Source organism: Scatophagus argus, chromosome 15, assembly GCF_020382885.2.
Source record: "Scatophagus argus isolate fScaArg1 chromosome 15, fScaArg1.pri, whole genome shotgun sequence".
NCBI lineage: Eukaryota > Metazoa > Chordata > Actinopteri > Scatophagidae > Scatophagus > Scatophagus argus.
In genome coordinates, this window is record NC_058507.1 from 19536345 (window position 1) to 19550401 (window position 14057).

Sequence of the window (14057 nt, forward strand, 5' to 3'; positions counted from 1 at the left end):
AGCTTCAAGCTAGCTTTGCTCCATCTGTGTTGTGTGTTGACAGTTTCCATATCTGTTGGCAAATTGAAGTTAGACAAAGTTTTGTAACTACTTTAAAATGTTTATAACTACATGCACATGTACTTGTCCCTTTTAGGCAGCATATTCATATATACGTGTGTACTGTGCATCCCTAAAAATCTATGATATGTACATTTTACATAAGTGATACATTGAGTCATGAATTATGCTAACTTCTGTTGGTTAAAAACATTTTGTTGAAAAACTGTTGGAAAAAACTTTTTCTGTATGTCTGGAGTCAAGTGTTTTAGTATTTATTGGTGCACTATACTGGAATTGGCCTAATGATTATTGTATATTTATTTGTCCATTGGATGATATATGTGTTTACTATAAGTATATTTGTAATTATGTTATGATTAATGTTTATGTAACAAAGCAACAAGTAAAATAGCTGTGGCAACTTGAATGCAGGGAAAAGTGACATTACTGTATAGATTGGCTATGAAATTAAGATGAGGAAACAACCATGCTGTAAATTTTTAAAGGAAAACCAGTGACTTGGCCAGCATGATCAACCAGAGGCCAGACTCTCATAAATGCTTGATAAAAACACTGAAAAGGTTGGAATTACCTGTACTCTGATAGCTCACATCGTATATATAGCATCCAGCTAAACGAATTTCCACAGCACGCTGCAGAGTTTGACGTTGGCATGGATGCTTAGCAACAGCGGTAACAACAGAGTATTGGAATGACAATGACCGCATTAACAATAATAATGGTGATTGTAGCAGCAGTAGTCGTAATAATAATAATGTATAAATATAACAGGTGGTAATAAAAGTCGAATTAGCTGGAGAGTCTTTAGGGACTTATTTCGGCAACTTGATAACAGGGAGTTGCAATAGTCCAACCTGGAGGTAATAAATGCATGGACTAGATTTTCTGCATCTTTTTGAGACAGAAGGTGCCTAATTTTTGCAATGTTGCGAAAGTGAAAAAAGGCATTCCTCGAAATTTGAGCTACGTTTGAGTTAAAGGACATATCCTGACTAAAAGTGACTCCCATATTTCTTACAGTGGGGCTGGAGACCAAGATAGCTATATCACTAGATAATTTGTTTTCTAAAATGTTTAGGGCCCAGCACATTAACTTTTTTTTTTTGAGTTTAGAAGTAAAAAATTGCAAGTCATCCAGGTTTTTATGTCTTTGAGGCATGTCTGAAGTTTGGTAAGCTGATTGGCTTCACCTGGTTTCAGTGATAAATATAATTACGTGTCATCTGCGTCAGTGAAAATTAATGTTTATGTTTCCTAATAATGTCACCATTGAGGAGCATATATAGGGTGAATAATATTGGTCCAAGCACAGAACTGTGGGAAACTCTGTAACTAACTTTTGTTTAGGAGGATTCATTACTAACATGAACAAATATCTTCTTCAAACATCTTAACATCTGATGAAACATGAACATCTTTCAACATTATCCTAAATATCACAAATCAAATCTAATCAATTTCGAAATGATAACTACGAGTGAAGAGTGCAATGTTTTTGGTATGGAAAATGGATCTGACTGAATAGCTAACTGTTTTGTAAGTAAGGTTTTAAAATTCACTCATCGCTGGCTAAAGAAAACATTTAGAGCCATAATTCAAGAATTCATGTGATACTTAAAATTTCACACAAATTTCTAATAGGGTAAAATGATGAAGTGATTCGACATTCAATGGTTTAGAGGTCAACTTCTCTGTAACATCAGAAAACTTTTGGTCAGTTATTCAGCACCATATTTCAGGAACAGAAGGGCAGATTTCGACCATATTTCACATTTGGTCAGATACTGAATTGTTGACACTAATCTTGGGTATCCACCTTGAAACTGTGCTGATTGTATAGATCTTCTGTGCTGTCAGGTTGAAGATGTGTGTGAAGCTTTTTAGAATCTGTAGATCTTTATAGCAGCATCCATTAAAGAAGCACTGTAGTCCACCATGAACCCCTGGACAAACCACCCTGTCATCTTCATTTTCTGCGCACATTATCCTGTCTGACAAGCTAAATATGATGGTGCTGCTACAAGCTAACCTCATGAGAACAAATAGCTACACCTGGTGGACAATTTACAACATTTGGCCAACAGTGTTACATAATAAATGCAATCATTTCAATTGAAGTTTCATCAACATGGCACCGTGTGAAAGACAAAACACTCAAACAGTAGTGATATCAATGCCTCTGTCTTTTATGCATGTATTTGTTCTGCTTGTAATCAATTCAGTGTGTGTGTGCGTGTCTGTCCCCTGTGCTATGACCTTAGTGTGAGATCGAGTAGGACTGTGGAGGTGGGGGTTTGTTGATTCCAGCACTGGACAACATAACTGTTAAATCCTGTATCAAGAGACAAGTAGAGAGGTGGAAAGTAATGGTGGGAAAGTAGTATAATGAGAAAGGGAAGATCGAGGGAGGGTGGAGAAAGAGGGAGGGATGGAGAGCTTGGCTGATTGGAAAGATGGAGATTAGAATGGAGAGAGGGAGATACAGATGAGGAAAGGGAGTGGGCTTGATGAGGAGAAAGGGAATAAGAAAAGAGGAGAAAGAGCTTGGCAGCCAGGACAAATTCCTCTAGTGCTGATGAGAATGCTAATCTCCTTCCCTCCCTCCCTCCTCCCTTCTTTCATCCCACTCTCCTCTCTTCCGCTCCCTCTATCTGTCAGAGGGTGATGTGTTCATCTCAAGCCATGTCCAGCTGCAGTGTGGATGTGTCTCTCTCACAAGGGCCAAGCCTAGATTTGTGGGTGTTTGCATGAGTGTGTGTATGCATATATAAGAGAGGATCATGAGCAAAAGCATATCAGTGTGCATTGTTTGAAGGAAAAAATTTGTGTGTGTGTATGTGCATGTGCATGGCACATCAATTAGAATCGCTGGTGGAATTGAGTGAGAACATCTCTGCCGCCTCACAGCACACCCACACACCTTGTCCTGCACATCTGCTCAAAACACACACAACACACACATTCTCTCTTCCGGAGACTAGAGAAAGCATAAATGCATGGCAATTTGACAGATAGCTTTGCATTAGTGCCGGTTGCGTCCTAAATGAATGTGTCCCCTAGTGTTGTGTGCACTGCCTTGTTAGGGCCCCTAATTTGGTTAGTGCACTAATAAAGCTGGGAACCAGGGATGCACGATGCTCAGGCTTTGCTGTAGTGGCACTCGTGTAATTCCAGTGAAGGAGAGTCCAGCTGCAGGCTTCCCACTGATCCCAGAGTTTACAGAGCTTCAGTTCTGTCACTTCTAAGAGGAAGTCAGGGAATATGATGAATTTTTTGAGGAACTCAGGGACAAGCTGCAAATTCCTGCAGAAGTCCAGTTACACTGGAAATCTGACTCTGCCTTTTGGACAAATGTTAAAGAGACAGTGAAATCAACAAAATATATTGCTAGCTCACGGTCGAATATCATGGTAAAAAAAAATATGTGTCTGGATACCAGTTGACAAATTCTCCCTTGTCCTCCACTGTTTGGTCTACAGTAACAATTAGTGAGGGTCATATGGGTGAGGGTGAACAGCCTCCTACAGCTTTGTGTCCTTGTGGTCCTAGAGAGACTCCACGCTCACTAAGTCATGCCTGCAGTCAACCCCTCCACACATTTCATTTCACTCAAAGATATGTGACATATGTGACACCTGTTCAAGTTCTGTTCACTGTGGAATATTATCTTTGATTTCTGCTCCCAAATCCTACACACTGAACCTTTTAATGTGATATTACATGAATTTTTATGGAGTGCTTCCATAAATGGCAGAATAATACTGGCAGAAATTAAATATAATATTTATAATTGAGTTTTAATTAGTTTATAACCACCTGAAACTCAGAATTGTTGTGTTTTTGTTATCTTAGAATGAGCCTTTTATATTTACAAAGGGAGAGTGCCCTCTCCTTTGACGTTTTTAGAGGAGGGTGAGACGAGGGGTGTTCAGATAGTTGCAATCTGTAACCTCACCGTTAGATGTCGCTGAATCCTACATACTGGACCTTTAAAGCCACAGAGGAAATCCTGCTTCTGACCCACTTCCTCTTGCACCTTTCTTTAGCTTTCCTTTCTTTTTGTTTTCTTGTCTTCTTCCACCCGCTTTGTTCTTCTTCCTTTTATCCTATCTGCTTTTCTTCCTCGGTCTTCCTCCCGCCGTCCTTCCCTCCTTCCTTGCTGCTCTTTCAGCCTGTCTCGCTCTTGCTTACTCTCCCTCTGTCCTCTCCAGCTGAAATAATGAGAGTGTACCAGAGAGCTGCGCTGTGACGGGGCGATCGATGATCCCTGCTCCAACAGGCAGAGACAGGAGGGAGAGGGAGGGGGAGAGAGAAATGGGAGAAAGAAATGGGAGAAGGAGTAAGATGAGGATAAAATCCTGTGGATAGTCAGACAACGGAGAAAAACAGAGCGGTGCAATGCTTTTTTTAAGAACTGTTAGTTGCATTGTAGTTCAAGGGAAAGATAACCACTTCCAAAGCCAGTCTGCTGATTTAATTGGATTCCATTTTTAAAGTAGCCTGATGAAGTGATATGCTTTAAAATTCAGAATCCTTGAAGTGTTTTGACTTTGATTAATTTCACCTTCATTGTTGCCCTGTGGAATATAGGTAGCAGGTTTGATAAATATCCGATGACAAGCATGTCGTTTTGTTTAAAAAGCCTTAAATGCTGCAATTCAACCTGACTGCCCTTTCAGCTAAATTGCTCTGTTTTTTGGATTCAATGACATTTTGTCATTTGAATGTTTTGTTGAAATACCTAATACATTACCACAAATTTGAATGATTTTTAACCAGCCTAACCAGGCTTGTTTGGTTCAGCTTTCAACATTCATCAGGCTTAAATTCTCCAAGGGCTCATCTTTCATTCGACAGTTGACAACTAAGTAAAACTGATAGTGATCTAATTTATATATCCCCACCACGGGATCAAGAAGAGCCAGGGGTCAGTAGATCTGCTGTTTGAGCAGTAAGTTGAAGAGGAGACCAGTGCATGATGTTAACTCCCAGTCTGCACACTGGGGATTATAGTTCCTGATGTGCTGTTGGACATTGAAATGGGAGCAGAACACACTGTTGGAGCACACTACAGGCAGCAGAAATGGCTCTTCTCATGAACAGTGATGCATTCATTGTCAGTACATTCAGTTTTTATTTAACTCTAAAGGGGCAGTGCAGCTTCTGAGAAAACGTTAATAAACGCTGCAAAAAATGGAATACTTTCCATATTAAAGATGCAGTATGTAGGATTTGGTGGCATCTCGCAGTGTGGTTGCAGATTACAACCAGATAAACATCCCTTGTCTCACCCTCACCAACAGTTGCTGCTAAAAGTGTGAAAGGCTCTCTCTAGAGCCAGTGTTTGCTTTGTCCATTCTGGGCAAAGAAACAAGTAGAAACACAGTGGTGCATTAATTGCGGACTCTATGGAAGAGGACCCGCTCCCTCTTTGGATATAAAAGACTCATTGAAAGGTAACTGCAAAAATTCAGATAGGTTTGGAGTTATTCCCATTGGGTGTTTCCCCACAGTTGGAGAAAAAGTAACAACAACAAAACAGCTGAGCGAATTCATCTCATTATCAAGCTGATAGTTACCAACAACATTTCATCTATGGTAAATATTAAAAATACTGATGAGTACAGCTTTAACTTAGTATTTGCTCAAAAATCTTGAGCTGAATCAGACCAAAATTACGTTTCAGCTAACGATTAATCAAAAATATGTAGGATTTTACATGCTTCAGTGTAAATTTGCAGTCAGTTGTTGTGCCATTATTGGCCAAAATATTACTAAACAATTGTCTTCTTGAGGTGGGACTTGTAATATTGCCTTCATGTGCTGATTGAAACAATAGTAGCTGAACCTGCCACAGACATTTGGATGAAATTCACATGCCTGCTTAGAGATGATGGTGTTTATGTCCTCTGCAGGTCTCCAGCATTTCCACTTTGGAGGGCAAAGGTCAGCTCAAGTTCACTTCAGGCAAGTGGAGCCCTCACCACAATTGCAGCCAGCTCGCCACAGCAAATGACACAGCCATACGAGGCTGGGACCTTCGCACCATGAGGTGAGCTCCTGGTGCAGGCCTGAAAAGGCAAAAGTACATTCTGCATACATACATACATTTTACATGTTTTTGCTTCTGTTCCCCTTTTTCTGATACTATTAAACTCTCTTCCTATTTCACTGTATTAACAATGTTTTCTGAAAATCTGAAGTAGTACAGTTACATGGCTTGATGAAAGCACGTATGCTCAACATTATCATGGCAATGTAAGCTATGGCCAGAAAGAATAATTTAAAAGCAGTACTTTGGTCGCACTGAGGATTGAGCAATTTGCAAAGAGCAATGTGAGGCATGTTCGTCTTAAGCTTTGCCACTCAGTATTAAGGCACTTCTTTTACATGGCAAATTTCCACATGCACCTGACTTAAAACCAGGCAGATGTTTTCAGTCTGCATTTAAATCTGACAGAAGTCAGATTTAAATGCAGACTGAAGTCGTGTAAGATTCACGTAAGTTTAACTGTCGGAGCTTAACAATTTCAGTGTGTGTTTACATGTCACTACAAGATATTTGAGTGTATTGCACGCAAATGTGCATTTAATTTGACTCCTCATCCTGAATGAAAATATTACAGATGTGTTTTGACACAGCTTTCCTTCCTATCCACATCAGTACTGCACATGTATTGCATCTGTTTTAGAAAAAGCTTTTATACCCTCTTCAATATTGTGTTATCAAGTCAGTGATATCTGATTGAATTTTATCATCTGATATGACTAGAGCTGGGTATTGAAGTTGAATATTTTTTGGTTTTGAAGAAATTACTTTGCTTCTAAAATGTTTATTAGGAAATGAATTATTAAAAGCTATATTAACATTATTTATTTTATTAACACTTTTGGACTATATCCAGGTGCTAATTGATAAATTCATTTAAATGTTGTCAGAGTTTGATGAGTCTGTTGCATTCTGATATTTATGCAAGACTTCCCTGCCAATTTCTAATATCCATATTCACTTAAGAGCCTTTGCTTTTAGACTAGTGCATTAACTAATCACACCATTAAACACAGGTAGCTTTAAGAACACACAGCCAACACAAAGCACTAATTAAGAACAAAGAGTCAGACAACTCCTGACCCTAAATATTGGTAGCCTAATGACCATGCAGAGCACTAGATTGGATTTCTAAACTTCTTAAAAGTATACAAATTCAATGAAGTCCTTATTGGTTATATGATATCATTTAACAAAAAAGAAAGAAAGAAAAGAAAAGAAAAGAAAGAAAAAAATTATATGTCTCTAACATGCAGCTTTACAGACATGTGTAATATGTTATGTACAACTTATTTTGATCTTGTATATGGATAATATCATCGACCCCAGATGATGATGTCGAGTGATAATTGACATAGTAAATCAGACTGCGGGAAAGAGGACTGAGTGTACAGGGTACTCATGTGATGAGGACCCACAAAGACACCACAGTGAATAGCCATGGAATTGGGGATTACGTCACCAGGGTGCTTGATTAGATGATTGCGAAAGGTCTATTTTCTTCTGTGATTTATTTTCCTTTGCTGTGGTAACAAAGAAGCATTACCAGTGGAATCACTGACTATTCTTGGTGTGTTAATCATTTTTGCAAAATGGACTGTGGCACAATTATTCTGAGCTACAAATCAATACCACTGATCACCCCTTTGCACACTATCACTACTCTACCACTGACAGCTGAGACAGAGATGACCTGTGAGGAAGAACATCATGGAGACAATTATGAGGTTCTTTTTGTCAGTTTACATAAAATGCAGCTCATTGTCTCACCAAGTGTTACCAGCCAGCACTCTTAAACTATTAATGCTCTGTAGTTCAACTCACTGATAGCATAGCAACTAACAGCCAGAGTAGCTAAAACTACAACGAGCCTTGTTCTCTCACCTGTCGTGGTTCTCCTCATAAGGAAGCTAGGAGCACTGTGCTATGGAGGCCTTTTGGCTCAATGTCTAAAGACAGTGGCCCAGTCAGCACGGTTCAGTATTCTGACTCAAAACTTTACAAACTTTAGCTGCCACAACCAGGATTCACTGCTACCTTTAGCTGAACGAGGCTTATTCAATATAGTGTTGATACCTGACACTTATAAAGGCCTGTTGCCTGAAGTCCTTCAGGTTGCATGTGTTCAGGAGTCTGGCTTGGGTCTAGTTTCAAGAGTTGACCTCAGGGATTCAGTGCTTGGTCAGATCTTTGCATTACTTATTCTTTGCTCCTCATTTAAATAATAATGTTGGTGAAATTTAGACTCCTTTTATTAAGTCCTTTTAAAGCTCTGTTGTGTTAAAACAAATTTAAACAGTGATACGTTTGAAAGGTTTGGCCTATATTAAAGGTTGCTGTTCATATTACTGAAGGTAGAATGATAAAACTCGTACTGGCTCTGATATCAGAAAAAAATACAAATTATACCCATCCTGGATTATGTATTGCAGACAAATCATGGGTACTGTGACTATATTTGCCACATGTACTTCATGAATGCCACTGTCAGCAATGCATTTTCATAATTTCTTGGAAAAAACTTTGCCAAATGTAGCACAGTTGAAGATGGGGGGGGGGGGGGGGGGACCTGTATGTTACAACAATTTTTAACCAAAATCTAAGTTCTCTTTATGTCCAGAAAAAACTATGAAATGTGCATCCAGGTGTGTTTTGTTGGAGTGTAGCATCACACTCCCCTGTGGAGTGTGATGATGAAGGCGGTCGTAATGGTGGACTCACCAGTAGAGGGAATCTCTTTGAATTTCCTCTTGCCTTTTTATAACACATTTTGTTTGCAGTTCATGAATCTAATGAAGTGTAAGCTTCTCCTCAGCACATGATATTGTGCAAGGCAGCGGAACAATGTTCCTGCTTGACATGGAGCATGTGTACTCCCACACATTAACCTTGTAACTGCAGGTTATCAGCTACCCACCTTCCAACCTGTAGCTGTGTGTGTAAATATGTTTGCTCTGTGCGTGTGTTTTGTTAGTGTTTTCTGCATTTCTGTGTGATGAGTGAGGCCAACATGTATGTACATGTGGGTTCTGCTAGAGGATTTGTAATCAGCTCACTGTCCATTGCCATGATAACAGCAGCATGTTGAAGAGATTGAAAGGGAGAGAGAGAATATATTTAGATGTGTATCACAGGCCCAGATAAGATAGTTGAATCATTGATATCACTCCCCGTCAGGCCCATAACAAATTATAGAGTTCCTGCACACTCCGTTTTGGCCGTTCTCCTCCCGCTGTGCTATTTTGAAAGATGCAACAGTGCTGATTTGGCTGTCGGCACAAAGGGAAGGAGGGGGCGGCAGCACAGGGCTTGTTAGCAGAGACCACAGTCTCATCTCTAATATAACAGTACTGAAATATAGCTTGTGCATTATTTTATACCCATTTCACTAAAACTGAGCTGGTATCTTTGGAAACTTAAATCTACACTAAAATTTCTAATAAACTTCTTGAAAAACTTCTATCTGCACAGCCTGGGTTTGTAATGAATGCTCCATTAATGGGTCACAGCTGGTTAAGAGCAAGATGGTTTTTAATTTGCTGAGCCCATAAACAGAACAAAACAAAACTGCACATCTGATCAATTAGATTTCACTTTCATATGGATAGGAAACAACTTAATGTTTATAGAAGCAATAGCTTAATGTTGTGAAATTGAATCATCAGTTGTTGTTTGCCTTGAGGATCATTGGAGGTATATTTTTCAGTAAATCTATGCTGGAGAATATTGAAAAAAACTAACAATTATCACTTTTATTTATATGCCACTTTCAAACACTTTGGGTCAGTGTAAATAATAAGTGTGTGGTATTTGTGTTTCTGTCTCATTTCTTGTCATTGGAGCGATGAACTGAATGAATCACTGTAGACTCCTTCACTCGTTCAGTCCAAGGTTTTAGACAGACACAGGCAGCAACCAAGGGCATGGTGTGTGTTTGTGTGGTGCGTGTTCGTGGATGCACATCCGTGCACAAGTGTGAAGTGGTTGTGAGTGGAAGGCTTGCAAGTGTGAATGAGCGGTTAGTCATGTTTGCGTGTATGTGTGTTTGGGTAAGAGACGTGCATGTGACAAATGACTGTGTGCTCCCCTGTGTTTGCTTTTAGCTATGTGTACCTTTCTGCTTTTGTGTATATGTGTGTTGTTGTCTGCTCATGCCTCCACATAGATGTAGCCTGTTTGTGTGTGTGTGTGTGTGTGTGTGTGTGTGTCCAGTTGGCGTGGCAGCTGTGTGATGGCAGCCTCTCAGCATGGTTCACTGCTTCCTCAGACGACCTCTGAGATGTCCCCTCACACCCGCACACACACATGAACGTACACAAATGCAGCAAACATAGTCTTCTCTTCTCTTCTCTTCTCTTCGCCCCCTCCATCCTTATCCCCTCATTGTCCTGGGGCTTGTCACCCACTCTGCCAGCCCAATCATGGTTGCCCTGCACTGAAATAAGAACAGGGAGAACAGCCCAGCAGTGGCAGCCACCTCTAGTTAGTTATCTAACGCCCTGGAGAGGAGCACGGTATCTCCAGCACCCCGTCTCCCAGACACACAGTGCTTTAAAAAAAAAATACAGAGATAACACTGCTTATAAAACATATATGGATCCTGTTCTAGTTTGTACTGATGTAATATGCAGCATTATGTAAATTATGGAATGCTCCGCTCCAATATTGGGGACAGAAAGCGTTTTTTTCTGTTGTAAAATTCTTACACATTTTCACTTCTTCTAAGCCTGTATTTTTTATTGTATTTCTGCTTTTACATTATTCAGAGCATAATCCCTGTTGAACAGGGCTGCCATTGTGATTTTTAGGCAAGGTCTTTTTTCATAATGCATATTTTAAAGGATATATTTCACTTATGCCACAGGTTGTCAGACACTGCTTGGCAGCATTTTACGGAGTATCCTCGATGAACAACATGCACAATAGCTTTAAAATTTTCATAACAAAAATATTGCTTCTATATACATCAGAATTAATATACAGCCAACTGATGTGGTTCAAGTGATGAAACCACAGAGCGCCCATTTGGGACAAATAATTGGATTTGCTGTTTGTAACACAATTAAATGCATTTAGACTCATTGCAATAGAAAATTGAGTTCATGAACAATAAAACACTCAGTTTCATACACTCAGATGTATTTGTCTGGTATGATCCTTACAGTGGCTAATGTTAGATTTCTGAACTATATTTGACAGCATGCACAAACAAAAATCAACTTTTCTTCAATGAAAACTGGCCAGTTCCAGTCCCTGGCCAGTCAATCAATGCATCTCTACAAAATAATTGTAAATTGCAAATAATTGTAACATTTCTACACATGCACGGCATTAGATTGTTCTTATAAACAGTTATTTTAAATCATAAAATATGAAACCTTTCTGAACCCATGAAGAACCCAGAAAAGTTTGAAATCAAGAAATTATTGATCAGTCATGCAGGTCACATATAATGATCACAGCCTGGAATACACAGAATGTCAATTATAGTTTAGACTCTATATGCAAGCAGGGATACATAATGTAGGTAACAATTCTGTCAGTAATTCGTGTTTTTCGTGTGTATTCATGGAACAGTGGAGTACTTTGAGCTTTTGAATAATATTAGGCTAGCTAACAGGCATGTAGTACTAGCCACTGGGCATACTATACAGCTGTGTGTGTGTGTGTGTGTGTGTGTGTGAGTGAGAGAGAGAGAGAGAGAGAGAGAGACGCCTGTCACTGGAGATGTTCTTACGCTGACCGACAGTCCACAGTGAGGGGCAACAAACACACACTGAGCTGTGTAATAGCTGTCAGGCCTACGGCCATATACTACGCACTGCAGGGTGCATACTGAAAAGCAGTGCAGTGCTGCAGTGAAGCATGGACTCTCTACACCTCCCCTGTTGTGTGTATTTGTGTGTGTGAGTATGAGTGTGAGCGAGAGAGACAGACTGACAGAGGGGGAGCACATTGTGCAGATATGGAAAAAGAAAGAGCATAAAAGGAGTTGAAATGATTGATAGTGGTGCTATTTGCTCCTTCATAGACCAGGTTAAAAGCCAGCTGTCAGCTGGTACAAAGACAAGTACTAGAGAGCATCAAAACTTGTCATCCAGACAGGCAACACAGGCTCCTGTTCACACTGCATGCCTCCTGACCAAAAGCAGCTTTTTCATTCCACCTTTTCAACATATCTGGCGGTGCCGCGGCGTGCCATAATGATAGGGTACCCAAGGTAAACCATTATTCAAAAGCCTTTTCCATCATATTTTATTCTTATATTCAAATATAGCACATTATGCAAAAAGCGTTGCCTATTAGGTGTATCGTATTTCACATTCTAATACGGGCCATTATGCAAAAGACGTCAGCTGTTTCTGAAATAGTGATATTCCATATGCCGCTGTTGATTTGAGGGTGACCTTTTGAACCTGGTTACTGTCAAATCGATCATCTGTAACCTTTTCACGTGCTCCAAGTTCCCCCCTTCCCAGCAGACATGAACCAGACATCATACTGCATCATACATATCATACTGCATAATGGCCTATTCATGACCTATGCAGACCTTGAAATTAAAGGGGAAAAAAAAGATCAAAAACATGTTTAGATGTATGATACCCGTGATGCCTGCCCCCCATCTTTGTCACAGCTTCTATGTAGTTCAGAGTTGAAATAGTGTCAGGTTTACCACTTGAAATTTGTAGGAATTTTTGCAACAGTGGGTCCTTGATTTTAGACCGAGGTAGAAAAATCACACACTGCTCATTTCATCAGTCTATTGTCATGGTGAAATGAGAACTGCTGCTCACAGATTTTCTTAACACTACCTAGTTTATTAAGCTAACATTAGCTCCATGAGTTGGTTGGAGACCATTTGTTTAGTTTTTTTTGGTCCTCAGCTGGCTCATACTTAAATGAGAACCCCCTATTTTACCAGGCACTTGCTGGATACATACCAAAACACTAAGGTTGTTACTACTGCAGTAGTAGTTTAAACAGTATTTAAACAATTTTATACTCTTTAGCACATGGTCTAAAGTGCATGTCGCAAGTGAATTTGGGGTGCGTCCAACTCCCTTTTCTTGTTCAGAATCAGAATTCCTTTATTTATCCCCGAAGGGAAATTCAACTTAATCTCGGCCCAAAGTAAGATCCAAGGTGCAGTGGAGTTGTATTTGATCTTTTACTTGTTGCGATTTGAGTGAATTGTGAATTGAATCACTAAAAGCCAGGTGGCACTTGGTCTTTGGCCAGTGGACCCTGTCTACACTGTCACACAATCCTCTTGTATTAATATATTCTAAAAATTGAAGATGTAATAAGGGAAAATGACAGTTCAGACTGTGACTTTATGGTATATTTCTCAAATTTAACCCTATAGACTTTTAGGAAGCAGGACTAACAGATATTTTTCACAAACGTGAACCTATCTTTTGTAAACTTGGCTCATTGTAAACCTCAAATGTAATAAAGAGTAGGGCAGAGCCATTAACGTCTAATCTCTGACATTGTAGCATCCAGGACTGGCTTTAGACAGTGGACCTGCTGGTTATACACAAACTACTGCAATAAGTAACTCTTGGCTATAATCCATTCCTTAAACTTTTGCTCTTTTGTTTTAGGCTTGGAGTTATTAAACTACAATTTTGCTGTTCAGTTGAGCAAATGGTCTGTTCATATATTTTAATGAAACCGAGACATGTTGCATTGGAGTTATATGGATACGTTACGACTTGGTATGATTGCTGCAGAATTCTGACATCTTAGATTACGGTTAAATTAAGTGCAGACAATGTAATATTGTTATAAGTTTGGTTGTGATATTAGTTTTTCTCTTAGCAACTTTTTCATGCTAACCATCAAGATTTGAACAATCATTTAGGCGACTTGATGTAATGATCCCTTACTTTTATGCATGGGCAGACTCTCCCCCTCCTTCCTTCTCTCTCTCCCTCTA

At 39.5% G+C, this 14057-nt stretch overlaps 1 protein-coding gene across 1 annotated transcript in view; it reads left to right on the plus strand.

Moving 5' to 3' along the window:
• Positions 1-14057, plus strand: part of eipr1 (EARP complex and GARP complex interacting protein 1) — a 50076-nt gene that overhangs the window by 22970 nt on the left and 13049 nt on the right. Inside the window, exon 6 of the mRNA XM_046413968.1 lies at positions 5979-6115. Coding sequence (XP_046269924.1) covers positions 5979-6115 — 137 coding nt within the window. The remainder of the gene's footprint in view (positions 1-5978; positions 6116-14057) is intronic.